Genomic DNA, 16,839 nt, shown 5'->3' with positions numbered 1-16,839 from the left:
CAATAAACAAATGGTACTACATCAAACTAAAAAGCTTTTGCATAGTGAAGAAAACCAACGACAAAATTAAAAGGTAAACTACTAAATGGGAGAAAATATTTGCAAACAATATATATAATAAGGGGTTAACATTCAAAATATACAAAGAACTCACACATCTCAACATAAAAAAACCCCCAAAAACCTGATTTAAAAATGGGCAGAGGATGTGAATAGACATTTTCCCAAAGAAGACATACAGATGGCCAACAGACACATGAAAAGATGCTCAAAAACACTAATCATCAAGGAAATTAAAATCAAAACCACAATGAGAAACCACCTCACACCTGTCAGAATGGCTGTCATCAAAAAGACAAAAACAAGTGTTGGCAATGACGTGGAGAAAAGGGAGCCCCTGTGCATTGTTGATGGGACTGTAAATTGGTGCAGCCACTATGGAAAACAGTATGGAGGTTCCTCTTAAAGTTAAAAATTGGACTGCATATAATCCAACAATTTCACTTGTGGGTATTTTTCCAAAGAAAACAAAAACACTAATACTAAACGTTCATTGAAGCATTATTTACCATAGCCATGATATGGAAGCAACCTAAGTATCTATTGTTAGATGAGCAGATAAAGGAGATATGATATGTGTGTATATACATATACATACATATATATATGTGTGTATGTATATGTATATACACACACATACACACACACAGTAGATTAATACTCAGCCAATAAAATCTTGCTATTTGCATCTACTGTATAGCACATGGAACTCTGCTCAATATTATGTAACAACACAAATGGGAAAAGAATTTGAAAAAGAATAAATACATGCATATGTATAACTGAATCACTTTGCTGTAAATCTGAAACTAACACAACATTGTTAATTACCTATACACCAAAATAAAATAAAAAGTCAAAAAACATAAAAAATAAATTTTAAAAAATCTTGCCATTTGTTGTACAGATGAACCTGTTTACAAGGCAGAAATAGAGACACAGATGTAGTGAACAAATGTATGGACACCAACGGGGGAAAGGGGGTGGGGGGTGGGATGAACTGGGAGACTGGGACTGACATATATACACTAATATGTATAAAATAGGTAACTAATGATAACTTGCTGTATAGCACAGGGAACTCTACTCAATGCTCTGTGGTGACCTAAATGGGAAGGAAATCCAAAAAAGAGAAGATATATGTATACATACAGCTGATTCACTTCACTGTACAGCAGAAACTAACATGACATTGTAAAACAACTATACACCCCCCCAATAAAAATCTTGCCATTTGCAAAAACATGTAAGGTCTATCTGGAGAGTATTACACTGAGTGAAATAAGTCAGACACAGAAAGACAAATATGTATGCTCTCACTTATATTTGAAATCTAAAAACAAAACAAACAAACAAAAGAAAATGAAAACAAACTCAGGTAGTGAAGACAGATGGGTGGCCGCCAGAGGGGAGGGGGTGGGGTGGTGGTGAAATAGGTAAAGTGGATTAAGAAGGACAAACCTCCAGTTATAAAATAAATAAGCCATGGGGGTATAATATACAGCATATGAAATAAGATCAATAATATTAATTTTGTATGGGGACAGACAATTACTAGACTTGTCATGACTTTTTTGTAAGGTATGCAAATGTCAAATCACTATGTAGTACACCTGAAACTAACATAATGTTGTACATCAACTACATTTCAATTTACAAAAAGATCAAATGGAAATTGAGTTATGTATAGAGATGTTTACTAAATATTATTCATAATGGCAAAAATAGAAACAACCAATATTCCCATGAAAATCATAAAGGATACAGTGTGGCATTCATATAATAAAGTATCAAGCACCAATACAAAAAATTTCCTAGGCACAAAGGATTTTGAGGACAGTGAAGCTACTCTCTATGCCACTATAATGCTAGATATATGTCATTATATATTTGTCAAAACTCACACAATGTATACCACCAAAATGAACCTTAATGTAAGCTGTGAACTTTTGGTGGTTGTAATTTGTCAGTGTAGGTCCATCATCTGTAACAAATGCACCTCTCTGGTGTGGACGTTAACAGTGAGGGAGGTTATGTGTGTGGGGGGCAGGGACTATATGGGATATCTCTGTACTTCCCTCTTAATTTTGCTAACCTAAAATTTCTCTTAAAAAACAAAGTCTTTTAAAAATTAACTGTAATTCCGTTAAATCTCAAAATTGTAAGTGGAAACCAAAAAATTCTATTTGCAGAATGATACAGCAGGATACAATTTATATTATGTTTAAAGCATAAAAAACAGTTCTTGTTTAGAGACATATTCAATTGTGGTAAAAGTATAAGAGCTTTTAAACAAAGAAACATAAAGGTTTATAAAAATATCAGTATGAAAGCTTTGTAAAAGCATCATTCCTTGAAATCAACTCCTCTAATAATTCTATCCTACATCCTGCCTCACCCATTCATTCCTATGGTTCACACTCTAGACCTTGTCAACAGATTTTTATCAATAACTGCCTGCCCTCCGTCATCTCTCTGCATCCCACATCCGGACCACCTGCTGTCTCTCCTGATAACTCCACTAGCACCTCAACTACAACAATCTGCATACCCATCAGCACAACCAAACCATGGTTCCTACATTTTCACTGTTCCTAACCTCCTTACTGACTTCTCTCCTCCTTTAAGCAGTTCAGATTCTCTTACAAACACCCTCAATTTCCTTGCCATCCAATCACTTCATAATGAGTTGACAAAAACACAATACATCAATCTTCAGAATGCTGAGAGAGAAGGATGTTAGAACTAGGATTCTAAACCTAGCCAAATTACCAATCAAATGTGGAGGGAAAGCAAAAGTGTTTTCATTAATAAAATAACAGTGTTTGCCACTTATATACACTGTGTCTAAAATTTTGAAAGTTGAGTTATTCCAGAAAAAGAGCAAAGAATTCCAAGAAAAGGAAGATGAAGTTTAATTTTCTGTGGCAGTTGGTTCCGCCCACAGAAGTAAAATAAGTTAGAAAAAAATTGACAAGACCTCTTTTGGCCATCAAAGCTTTACCAGAATAACAACATATTTACTTCTTGATTCAGAGTTAATATCATTTTTATATTCATAATATACCATAAAATATTTATTGATTTAACTTAAAAATCAACCTGTAGACAAAGCACAAAAGTTCTATAAAATAAATTATAAATTTTATAACTCTTAACAATGGACATGAGAAGTGTACTATTTTACATGTCTCATTTTTCATAGCAAATAATCAATGGACTTTTCATAAGGTAAAAAGATTTTTTAAAATAACTAATATAAATAAAAACATAAATACATTAAGATAGTAATATATTATGCAATAATATTTAATATATTATATATTATTGTGTATTATATATTGTATAACATCTATAATATATAATTACATATATTATGTATATACATATAATATGTAAGAATGTGTTTAATATAGATTACTAATATAATAAGTATTAATAAAGTAATAAAAACTTCACAATATATATCACAAATAGAGAGAAGGGGTTACATATGTCAAAGATAATATTAGCAATGTTGTCTAAAGTTTATTAATCAAAGTAGGGGTCAAAGTATATATATTTTAAATAAATAAACTTAACTACCAGAGAATTTAAATAGAAAGTATAAATTCTTATAGGACTTCATGAAGGGGATAAAGAAGAGAGTTTTGCTAACAAACTTTGCTTTGTATAGCTACAATTTAAACAATTTTACATATACATGCATGTATGCATAAATTCTGTAATAAAAATAATTGGAAGAGTATCAGAAATAAAAATATGTATGCAAAGTCCCATTTTTGCAAAAACATATAGTGGGGAGCCACAGTAACAGATAAAAACTCAAAGTAGGAGATACATATTAATCAAAATGTTAACAGTGATTATTGCTTCATCCCTGGGAAGATGCCAGATTATATGTTTCCTTTTATGTTTCTATATGTTCTTTTAAAAATGGACATACATAACATAAATTACTTTGTAATTTAAAAATACTATATAGTACTTAAACTTATTTTTAAAAAGGATGAATAGGTGGGGGAAAGGCTCAATGAATCACTTCTCTTTCAGGGATGCATCTAATTATACCAATAATTTATTTAAATATAAAATATTTATAAGAACTATAAATACTTAAAATAGACATAAATTTTCTTTTAAATATTATGTAGAAAAATTTGAAACATTTTAACAGATTTTTATCATACTTTTTGGTTCATCATTTGTTTTGATTTTGAAGTTAATTTATCTATAAGACTGTTTTTCCAATTTTATACCTACAAAAAAAAATCTATTTTGGTTATAGAAATATCTTTACAAATAATTTTTCATAATGCACTCTTCTATATAATAAGGGATACATGTGTATTTATTATATTTTTATTCCACTTTAACTTCCAAATAATTGCAATAAGACACTTGTACTTCAGAATACTATTCCTTCTACATACTTCAAAGTTCTAAGAGTGATGGAATATAAATGCAATCTCTAAATGTAAATATAAATGTGAAGTGTATAAAATATACGCTGTAATGCTAGTAATTTTTAAATGTATTTTTTTCAAATAATAAGATTAAATGATTACATACCAAAGCAATTCCTGCAGAATAACTGGTAACACACATCTTTCCAGGAAATGCTGCTCCCACATAATCTGGATAATCTCTATAGCTAAATAAATAAGTATATAATTATAGTTAATTTTGACAAACAATTCACATGTGATAACTCCTGCTAGTAATTTGTCTGTAGTTCAGAAATTTCTAGTCTGAAGCAAATTGAAGTACAACCTTTCCAAATATATTTAACTGCTTCAAATTTGTAAAATAGTCTTCATTAAATGAGATTAAGCAATCTGGGTTTCTAAAACGTATCCAATGGATCCAAGTTATTGATGACTTTACCGTTCTTGTGACGTTTGGTTAGGGTTAATTACCAAAGCCTTGATCAAACATTTCAATCAAAAGCATTTTGTTGAATTACAATGAAAAATAGTTTTAATGTATGGATTAAAAGTTTTCACTCAAATGTAGAAAAGCTCACCATTTTCTCACTGGAATGATTTTTTTGTTCTACAACTTAACCATTATTTTTTTCTGCTTTGAGAAGAGTCCATATAAACTGCCATATAATAACAGCACTATTCTCATGGATTTACATAAACTATTCTATTTAATCCTCAAATCCAGCCAGCGAATTAGATACTATTTTTTCCCCACTGAACAAATCAAACATCAGATGGGAAATACAAGTAACTTGCTCAGGGCAGCACAGGTAAGTGCTGCTGAAGGATATGAACTTGGACAGTTTGAATCCAGAGCCATACTCTCAATCACTAAGATATAGATGCTCCAAACATATTCTGCCATCATTAGAGCCCCAGCCAAAACGAACATTCCAAGACGTGTGTAAAAAAGCTTGGTACGCAATTCTCAATTTGAAATGCCTCCTCAGTCTCAACTGCACTGCACTTCACAATTGCACTCTCTCCACTGCTCCCTTATTCTGCCTCACTAATATTGTTTATACGTAAGCACTTGTTTCCAAGTATTCGCCTTTAACACCCAACTTTGGCTTTACATTACAATATCAAAGTATTGTTTACACTCTTTCTTCATTCAAGATAGTTCTCCCAATAGATAAGACTTTCCCCCAAACTCTATGCATACTCCTGATGAGCTGGATTCAATAATAGCTATTTTTTACTTAATACGGCCACCCAGTCTCCACATCAAATCAGTTATCAAGATTTACTGTTTTACTTCTTCAACTTTTCTTGTATCCCTCCCCTCCTCCAGAGGTTCAGCTCCAGTTATAACTATGAATTCCATACTCTTTGAAAAGAACTATTATTTAGTCCCATGTCTCTAGGCATATTGTTTCCATAACCTGGAATGCTTTCCACCTCCTTTCACTGAATTTAAACATTCCTGGGACTTCCCTGGTGGTCCAGTGGTAAAGAATCTGCCTTCCAATGCAGGGCATGAGGGTTCGATCCCTGGTTGGGGAACTAAGACCACACATGTCACGGGGCAAGTAAGTCAGCACACCATAACTAGAGAGAAGCCCGCACACTGCAACGAAGATCCCAAGTGCCGCAACTAAGACCCGTCACAGCCAAAATTTTTTTAATTATATTAAGTAAAAACAAATATTTTTTTAAAAATTCCTCAATCTGCCTTCTCACTTCTAATTTGATTGGCACGTCTTTAACTTTGCCCTTTTGTTCTATGTTACTTTGAGTCTCTCTCTCACTCTTGCTCTTGCTCTCACTCTCATTGTTTCTTCCTCCTGTAAACTATAAACAAGTAGAGATAATGTACCAACATTAACCTTCTGGAGTGACATCAGCAAGATGGCAAAATAGGAGTTTTTTAGCCCTCATCTCTCTACAGAAACAACAATTCTGACAAACACCCACAGATGTGGCCCAAGATCCAAGGAAAGGTCCCATGCCACACTGGACCAAAAAATCCAAGAATAGACACATTGAAGAAGGTAAAAACAGTTTCACTTTACCCATGTCACCATTCCCCCAAGGCAGCACAGCTCAGTGCCAAAAGAACTGCCTTCAGCCATGATTTCTCCCACAAGGGAAGGTGAGAGTATAGTGAATACTGCCAGCCATGCAAGATGATGCCAAAGAGGCCCACTTTTTAAACGTCCATTGAGAGATGAATGGATAAAGAAAATGTGATATACATATACAGTGCAATATAATTCAGCCTCAAGAAAGAAGGAAATCCTGACATTTACAACATGGATAAACCTGAAGGACATTATGCTAAGTGAAATAAGCCAGACATAAAAAGGCAAGTACTGTATGATCACACTTACGTGTGGAATCTAAAATAATCCTACTCATAAAAGCAGTGAGTTGAATAGTGGTTGCCAGGGGTTGGGAGATGGAGGAAATGGGGAGATGGTCAAAGGTACAAAGTTTCAATTATGTAGGATGAATAAGTCCTGGAGGTCTAATGTACAGCATGATGATTATAGTTAATAATACTGCATTGTATATGTGAAATTTGCTAGAGAAGATCTTAAGATTTCTCACCGCACACCAAAGAAGGTTAACTATGTAAGGTGGTGTATATGTTAATTAGCTTATGATTTCACAATGTATACATATATCAAATATCACATTGTACTCCTTAAATATGTATAATTTTTATTTGTCAATTATACCTCAATAAAGCTGTAACAGAATAAAAATAATAAAAGCAAATATAGGGAAACTGAGGCAGAGAGCATCAATTGCCCTAGGTGACAGGGCTGAAGTTAAATGCAGGCAGTTGGCCTCCAGAGTTTAAATTTGAATCACTATGCAATATTATCTCAATAAACATCTGTTGAATAGAGGACAGATTGTAAAAGGTTAAAAAATTAAGCTTGCTATGTTCATTGTTCCTACCGTAGGGCCTAAACCAGATTATAAATTTCTGGAGTACAAAGACCAGAAAATAATAGAGAATTACTGTTATATATCATAATTTCATAGTATTAATTCTAGGACATTACTCATATGCAAAGTATGTTGATGCATTAAAATAACATCAAGGGGGCTTCCTTGGTGGTGCAGTGGTTGAGAGTCTGCCTCCCAATGCAGGGGACACGGGTTCGTGCCCCGGTCCGGGAAGATCCCACATGCCACGGAGCAACTGGGCCCGTGAGCCATGGCCGCTGAGCCTGCACGTCCGGAGCCTGTGCTCCACAATGGGAGAGCCCACAAGAGTGAGAGGCCCACATACCACAAAAAAAAAAATAAATAAATAACATCAAGGGATCAAGAAGGGGTATTACTCAAGTTCAAGGTGGCTGAATGTACCATAATTTCTACATTTCTAATGGGATAAATTCTCTCACCAATTTCACTGTATCAAATTTCAACATCCTATTAAAAGGATAATACATCATGTCAAAATTGAGATTTATTCTAGGAATGCAAGATGGTTCAAGATTAGGAAATATATCACTATAATTATTTCTATTGAATGCCAATAAGAATATCTTATGTCATCCCTATAAAAGCTGAAAGATTTTGTTTTTTTAAGATTTTTTGATGTGGACCATTTTTAAAGTCTTTATTGAATTTGTTACAATATTGCTTCTTTTATATGTTTTGGTGTTTTGGCCCTGAGGCATGTGGGATCTTAGCTCCCCAACCAAGGATCAAACCCACACCCCTGCATTGGAAGGAGAAGTATTAATCACCGGACTGCCAGGGAACTCCCTGAAAGATTATTTTTCAAATTGTTGGTATAGTATGAATCTATGAATATTGCCTTACTATTCTTCAAATTCTAAAACATGCCTGTGCACACACACAGAGCCAAAGCTACATTTTAGCCCCCAAAGCTAAAAAGTATTACTCAATGAGGTAACATTCCCTAAAGTAAAGAAGAAAACAGACATGACCCATGTTACCATTATTATAACTACTAGTTAAAACTGTACTAACCTAGTCAAAGCAATAAGAACAGAGAAAGAAACTGAAAATATAAAATTCAATAGAAAGAGATAAAACTACCTGTATTTGCAGATGGTATAATTATATGAGTGAAAAAGCAATGTAATAGACTTAAGAATGATTAAAAACAAAGAAATTTAGTAAGGCAATAGGATATAAAATCAATATGAAACTAAGGTAATTTTACAAACAAAAACAATATATAGTTAGCAGATAGAAGACACATTTACAACAGCAACCAGAAAGACAATATACCTAAGAAAAGTTATCAATAAATGTATATAACCTATGAGAAATTAACTTCTGAATGACCAAAAACTGGAAAGACAAAATGTGAGACGTGAAGACTAAACGGTTCTCTATAGCTCAATTTATAAATTTAACATAGTCTTAAAAAATAGGAGCTAGACAGGTTGATTCTAAAATTTCCATGGAAAATACAATTTAAAACTTCTCTCATACCCATGAAATGGGAAGGCCTTTCTAATTATGACTCAAACTCTAGAAACAATCAAATAAAAACCTGATGAATCCTGCCTTAAAAATAAAAGTATTTTGTATGGCAGTTAAAAAATACACACACACAAGAAGCCAAGCCAAAAGACAAATTAAGAAAGAAAACTACTTCTCATTGCAAGGCAAAGAAATTTATCTTTTTATCTATATCTGTGTTGAAATTGATATCTAAATGCACCTATCCTTTATCTACCTAGATATCTAGCTATCTACCATCAGGCTCATGAAAAAGAAATGAAAATTAAAACTATACCAAGATACCAATTTCTCAAGTGTCAAAGGTGAAGAAAAACTTGACCATACACTTTGTTGGCTAGACTGTGGGGAAACAGACCCTTCTCATACATTATTAATAGGTGTGCAAAGCACTAAAATCAGTGCCAAAATCTGGTATTAGCTATCAAAATTAGAATTATACTACCTAGAAATATCACTCCTGGGAATCTGCCTTGTAGATACACATGCACATATATAAACAACACATGAAAGGTTTTTTTCACTGTAAGATTTTTTAAAATAATAAAATATTGGAATCAAGCCAAGTACCAATTATTAAAGAACTAGTTAAATAAACTACACGCAATTTTTAGACCCTATTATAAACTGGTTAAAAATAAGTAAGGGCTCTGTGTTCTGATATGAAGAAGACTCTGAGATATATTTCAATTTCTTTCATCACTGTCTTATAGTTTTTGGAGGACAAAACTGTACTCTTTTGCCTTCATAGGTACATTCACTCCTATGTATTTTATCCTCTTTGATGCGACGGTAAATGGGATTGTATCCTTAATTTATTTTTCGGATCTTTTGTTGTTAGTGTATAGAAATGCAACAGATTTCTGTGTATTAATTTTGTATCTTGCAACTTTACCAAACTCATTGATGAGCTCTAGTAGTTTTCTGGTAGCATCTTTGGGATTTTCTATGTATAGTATCATGTCATCTGCAAACAGTGACAGTTTTACTTCTTTTCCAATTTGGATTCCTTTTATTTCTTTTTCTTCTCTGATTGCAGTGGCTAGTACTTCCAAAACTATGTTGAATAAGAGCGGTGAGAGTGGACATCCTTGTCTTGTTCCTGATCTTAGAGGAAATGCTTTCAGTTTTTCACCACTGAGAATGATGTTTGCTGTGGATTTGTCATCTTTGGCCTTTATTATGTTGAGATAGGTTCCCTCTATGCTCACTTTCTGGAGAGTTTTTATCATAAATGGGTACTGAATTTTTTCAAAAGCTTTTTCTGCATCTATTGAGATGATCATATGGTTTTTATTCTTTAGTTTGTTAATATAGTGTATCACATTGATTGATTTATGTATACTGAAGAATCCTGGCATACCCGGAAAAATCCCACTTGACCATGGTGTGTGATCCTTTTAATGTGTTGTTGGATTCTGTTTGCTAGTATTTTGTTGAGGATTTTTGCATCTATGTTCATCAGTGATATTTGCCTGTAATTTTCTTTTTTTGTGACATCTTTGTCTGGTTTTGGTATCAGGGTGATGGTGGCCTCACAGAACGAGTTTGGGAGTGTTCCTCCTTCTGCAATTTTTTGGAAGAGTTTGACACAGAATGGTCTTAGCTCTTCTCTAAATGTTTGATAGAATTCACCTGTGAAGCCATATGGTCCTGGACTTCTGTTGGAAGACTTTTAATTACAGTTTCAATTTCATTACTTGTGATTGGTTTGTTTATATTTTCTATTTCTTCCTGGTTCAGTCTTGGAAGGTTGTACCTTTCTAAGAATTTGTCCATTTCTTCAGGTTGTCCTTTTTTTTTTTTTTTTTTGGCATATAGTTGCTTCTAGTAGTCTCTTATGATCCTTTTTATTTCTGCAGTGTCAGTTATAATTTCTCCTTTTTTATTTCTTATTCATTTGAATCCTCTCCCTTTTTTTCTTGATGAGTCTGGCTAAAGGTTTATCACTTTTCTTTATCGTATCAAAGAACCAACTTTTAGTTTTATTGATCTTTGCTATTGTTTTCTTCATTTCTATTCCATTTATTTCAGCTCTGATCTTTCTTTCTTTCTTTCCTTCTACTACCTTTGGGGTTTTTTTGTTGTTCTTCTTCTTCTTTCTCTAGTTGCTTTAGGTGTAAGTTTAGATTGTTTATTTGAGATTTTTCTTGTTTCACAAGGTGAAATTGAATTGCTATAAACTTCCCTCTTAGAACTGCTTTTGCTGCATCCCACAGATTTTGGATCATCGTGTTTTCATTGTCATCTGTTTCTATGTATTTTTTAATTTCCTCTTTGATTTCTTCAGTGATCACTTGGTTATTCAGTAGTGAATTGATTACCCTCCATGTGTTTGTGTTTCTTACAGTTTTTTTCCTGTAATTGATTTCTAATCTCATAGCACTGTGGTCAGAAAAGATGCTTGATATGATTTAAATTTTCTTAAATTTACTGAGGTTTGATTTGTGACCCAAAATTTGATCTATCCTGGACAATGTTCCATGTGCTCTTGAGAAGAAAGTGTATTCTGCCACTTTTGGGTATAATGTCCCATAAATATCAGATAAGTCTATCTGGTCTCTTGTGTTATTAAAGCTTGTGTTTCCTTATTTATTTTCTGTCTGGACAATCTGCCCATTGGTGTAAGTGGGGTGTTAAAGTCCCCCACTAGTATTGTCTTCCTGTTGATTTCCCCTTTTATGGCTGCTAGCCCTTGCCTAATGTACTGAGATGCTCCTATGTTGGATGCATATATAATTGTTGTATATTCTTGGATTGATCCGGTAATCATTTTGTTGTGTCCTCCCTCATCTTTTGTAACAGTCTTTGTTTTAAAGTCTATTTTATCTGATATGAGTATTGTTATTCCAGCTTTCTTTTGATTTCCATTTGCATGGAACATCTTTTTCCATCCCCTCACTTTTAGTCTGTATGTGTCCCTAGGTCTAAAGTGGGTCTCTTATAGACAGCATATATTCAGGTCTTATTTTTGTATCCATCCAGCCAGTCTGTGTGTTTTGGTTGGAGCATTTAATCCATTTACATTCAAGGTAATTATCGATATCTATGTTCTTATTACCATTTTCTTAATTCTTTTTGGTTTGTTTTGGGGGGTCATTTTCTTCTCTTGTGTTTCCTCCCTAGAGAAGTTCCTTTAGCATTTGTTGTAAAGCTGGTTTGGTGGTACTTAATTCTCTTAGCTTTTGCTTATCTGTAAAGCTTTTGATTTGTCTGTCAAATCTGAATGAGAGCCTTGTTGTGTAGAGTGTTTGTGGTTGTAGGTTTTTCCTTTTCATCACTTTAAATATATCCTGCCACTCTCTTCTGGCCTGCAGAGTTTCTGCTGAAAAATCAGCTGATTTGTAATAACCTATAAGGGATAAGGATCTGAAAAAGAATATATATATATATATATATATATATGTATATCTGAATTACTTTGCTGTATACCTGAAACTAAAACAACACTGTAAATCAACTATATTTCAATAATAAAATAAAAACATGTAATAAAGATGATTATAAAAGTGTAAAAAAAATTCTAAGAATTTTCTGTGTATAATTTTCTACATAGGTTTGACTTTGAATAATATAAATGTGTTATCAATTCAGAAATATAACATTAAGTTTTGGAACAAAGCTAAGTAAATCAATATCAAATCTCATATAAATTTGATAATAAAGGGTTTATTTCAAGAGACTTCGGAGTAAAGTTCTTTGTACATCTTTAGTAAGATATATTCAAAAAACAATTGTTGATTAAAGCAATACATAGTCATGTGAATGACATGAGAAATCTATACTTTCAGAAAAAGAGAAAAGACATGATAAAATTAAAGAAGCTTGGTAAAAATACCATTATGCTAATTATAATTAAATCAGGTTAAACTGACTACAAATATGCATATGAACTCATAATTTTTGCATTAAAAAAATTAATTTATAACTTCATACAATAAGATTTACTTTTTAATGTATAGTGTTGTTTTGACTAAAGCATACACTCATATAACTACACCATAATTAAGATATAGAGCAGTTCCATTAACCCCCAAATTCTCCCCATACACCTCCCCCTACACCAATCTATTGGCAACTGATCTGTTTTTCTGTTTCTATATTTTGCCTTTTCCAGAAAATACATGTATGTTATACATGCACGTGTGCTTAGTGCTTAGTGTGTGTGTGTGTGTGTGTGTGTGTGTGTGTGTGAGTGCCTGTGTATAAAATTGATTCTTTCACTCAGAAAAATAAATTTGAGATTGATCTTTGGTGTTTGTTACACGTATCGATAGTTCATTTCTCTTTATTTTTGAGTAGTGATTCATTGTATAGATAAATCACAATTCGTTTATCCATTTACCAGTAAGGACATCTGGGTTGTTTCCAGTTTTGGGTGCTTACTAGTAAAGTCATTATAAGCATTCTCTTACAGGTTTTTTTTTTAAACAGGTTTTTATTTCACTGCAGTAAATATCTCAGAGTGGTATTACCAGGTATGTTTAACTGCATAGGAAGTAGCCAAACTGTTTTCCAAAGGAACTGTACCATTTTGTATCACCGCCAGCAATGCAGAAGAGTGTTCTCCATATTCTCCAGCAGGTGGCATTGTCAGGTTTTTATTTTGTTTTGTTTTAGCCACTATAAGAATGTAATAGTTTCTCATTTTGGTTTTAATTTAGATTTTCCTAAAGAATAATAATGTTGAGCATTTTTCATATGTTTATTTACCATCTGTATAATTGGTGAATAACAAATACTTTATTTACTTTTTATTGTTTTTATTATTATTGAGTTTTAACTTTTTTAAGCCTTCAGGTACATGTCCCTTATCTAATAAGTGATTTCAAAATATTTTCTGTGAGTATTTGGCTGTGACTTGTCTTTTCATTTTCTTAAAGTATTAACAAAGAGCAGTAATTTGATTAAATTCTTACCTTCACTATGTCAATTTTTCACTTTATGAATCATGCTTTTGGTTACACCTAAAAAAAACCTTTGCCTAATCCATAGTTACAAAGATTCCTCTACCATGTGTTTTTCTAAAAGTTTTATAGTTTTAAGTTTTGGTTATTTAGATCTATCACTCATTTTGAGTTGTTATATATGTTATGAGATATAGATGGAGGTCATTTTGCATATGAATAACCAGTTATTCAGCACCAATTCTTGAAAAGACTATAGTTCCTCCATGTAATTGCTTTTGCACTTTTGTGAAAAATCATTTGACATTATATGTGTGAGTCTATTTTGGGTCTATCTTCTTGTGAATAACACACTGTCTTGATTACTGTAGCATTATAAAAACTATCTAAATCAAGTAGTGTAAGTTCTCCATACGTGTTATTTTTTTGGAAATTTTTTTGGTTATTCTAAGTTCTTGCCTTTCCACATAGCATCAGAATCAGCTTCTCAGTTGCTACAAAATATAGTGCTGGAATGTTGATTGGAACTGCGTAGAATCTATACATCAGTTTAGGGAGAACTGACAACTTAACAATACTGAGGCTTCCCATCAATGAACATGATATATATCTCCATTTCCTTAGGTCTTCTTTGATTTCTTTCATCAACGTTTTACAGTTTTCAGTATACAGATCTTTCTCACATTATGCTAATAATATGTAAGCATTTCACGTCTTTAGTCCTGTTATTTTCTTTTTTTGAACACAGAATGAAAATAATTTTATTTACTTATTATTAAAATATATTTGACACATAAAATTATGCATATTTAAGGTATACAGTATGTGAATTTGAAGCATTTATATATTGTAATATGATTGCCATTGTAGCAATAATTAGCACCTCTATCACATCAAATAATTATTATTTCTTTTTAGAGGTCGGAATAAATAAATTGTAGGCCCTTAGTAAGTTTGAAAATTATAATACAATATCATTGTCTATATTCACTATACTGTGTATTAGATCTCTAGGTCTTATTTCCTACTTGCTGCAGATTTGTACTCTGAAACAACAATTAGAACAATTAGTTCTATCATAAATGGTTCATTTTAGTTACATTTCAAATATTTTATTGCTAGCACATAAAAATCAGATTCATTTTTGTAAATTGACTTTGAAACATGCAAACTTGCTGAATTCAGTTATTAAATCCAGTAGCTTTTTTGTAGACTCTGGGATTTTCTAGGTAGACAGTCACATCATCTATAAATCCATATGCCTTTTATTTTCTTGCCTTACTGAACAGGCTAAGATCTCTAGTGTGGTGCTGAAGACCAGTGGGAGAGCAAACATCTTTGCAAGTTGCCAAACCAGAGAAAGAATACAAAAGTGAAAATTACAGGCTAATGTCCCTCCTGAAAATAGACACAAAAATACTTAATACCATAGCAAATAGAATTCAGCAATATATAAAAAGAATAAAACACCATGGCCTTGTGGGGTTTACTCCAGGAAAGCAAGGCTGGTTTAATATTTGAAAATCAATCAATGTCATCCATCATGTTAACAGGTTAAAGAAGAAAAACTACATGATCATATCAATTGATACAGTAAAAACATTTGACAAGTTCAACACTCACCTTTGACCAAAAAAAAAAAACCTCTCAGAAAAATAGAAACAGAGGATAATTTTCTAAAATTGATAAAGAGCTTCTGCAAAAAACCCCTACAGCTAACATTATACTTATGTGGCAAACTGAAGAATTTCCCATTAAAATTTGTAGTAAAGCAAGGATGTGAGCTATCACCACACTTATTCAATACAGTACTAAAAAAGAAAAGTAAATAAAAGGCATATAGATGAGAAAGGAAAAAATAAAACTGCCCCTATTTGTAGATGACAGATTGCAGATGGCAGATTGTCTAAGTAAAAAAATCCTAGGTAATCCACAAAAATACTCTTAGAACTAGTAAGTGAGCTCATCAAGGTTACAGGAAATAACAGGTCAATATTCAAAAATCAACCGTGTTCCTATTTAGTAGCAATGAACACTGAAACACTGACATTAAAAATACAATACCTTTTACAATTGCTCAAAAAAAGAAATACTTTGGTATAAATTTTACAAAGTATGTACAGGATTTGGATGCTGTGAACTATAAACTGCTGATGAAAGAAATCAAAGGTCTAAATAAATGGAGAGACGTAGAGTGTTCATGGGCTGGAAGAGTCAACATATTACAGATGTCAATTCTGCCCCAAATGATATATACATTTGGACCAATCCCTATCAAATCCCCAGGAAAAATTTTTTGTAGCCATAGTTAATATTTTTCTAAAATTTATGTGTAAACACAAAGGCATTAGATAGCTAAAATAATTCAGAAAAACAAGAATAAAAACACAGAAATCTGTCTAGGAATTTCAAGATTTATTATATAGGTACAGTGATCAAGACTCTATGTTATTGGTAGAGGGATAGACCTATGGATCAATGGAACAGGATAGAGAACCCAGAAATAGATCTATATAAATATGCCCAACCGATTATTGACAAAGATGCAAAAGCACTTCAGTGGAATAAGGATGGCCTTTCCAATAAATGGTACAGGAACAAATGGAAACCCATAGGTTAAAAAAATCCATAGGTTAAAAAATAAATGGTACAGGAACAAATGGAAATCCATAGGTTAAAAAATAATTAGAGTCAAACTAATCCTCAGACTCTACACAAAAATTAACTCAAAATGGATCACAGACTCAAATATGAAATGGAAAACTATAAAACTTTCAGAAAAATGTAGGAAAAACTCTTCAGGATATAAGGCTAAGCAAACATGCTATGCATCTTACATGATGCATAAAATTAAAAACTGATATATTGGACTTCAAAAATTTTTTTAACTTTTCACTTCAAAAGACCCAGGTAAGAGGATAACAAAG

General features: G+C 32.5%; 1 protein-coding gene across 6 annotated transcripts in view; it reads right to left on the bottom strand.

The window, feature by feature from the left end:
• The window catches only part of ADAM32 (ADAM metallopeptidase domain 32), a 196,240-nt gene that overhangs the window by 120,903 nt on the left and 58,498 nt on the right, over positions 1-16,839 (bottom strand). For all 6 annotated transcript variants that reach the window (XR_009530789.1, XR_009530788.1, XR_009530790.1 and 3 more), the window contains exon 10: positions 4,633-4,714. Coding sequence is in view for 3 of the 6 variants with exons in the window: in XM_060085926.1 (XP_059941909.1) it covers positions 4,633-4,714 (82 nt within the window). In the remaining 3 variants the exon portion in view is untranslated. The remainder of the gene's footprint in view (positions 1-4,632; positions 4,715-16,839) is intronic.

Source organism: Mesoplodon densirostris, chromosome 20, assembly GCF_025265405.1.
Source record: "Mesoplodon densirostris isolate mMesDen1 chromosome 20, mMesDen1 primary haplotype, whole genome shotgun sequence".
In the NCBI taxonomy this organism is placed as follows: domain Eukaryota; kingdom Metazoa; phylum Chordata; class Mammalia; order Artiodactyla; family Ziphiidae; genus Mesoplodon; species Mesoplodon densirostris.
Note: the sequence above shows the minus strand (reverse complement) of the source record. Positions and strands in the feature narration are given on the sequence as shown.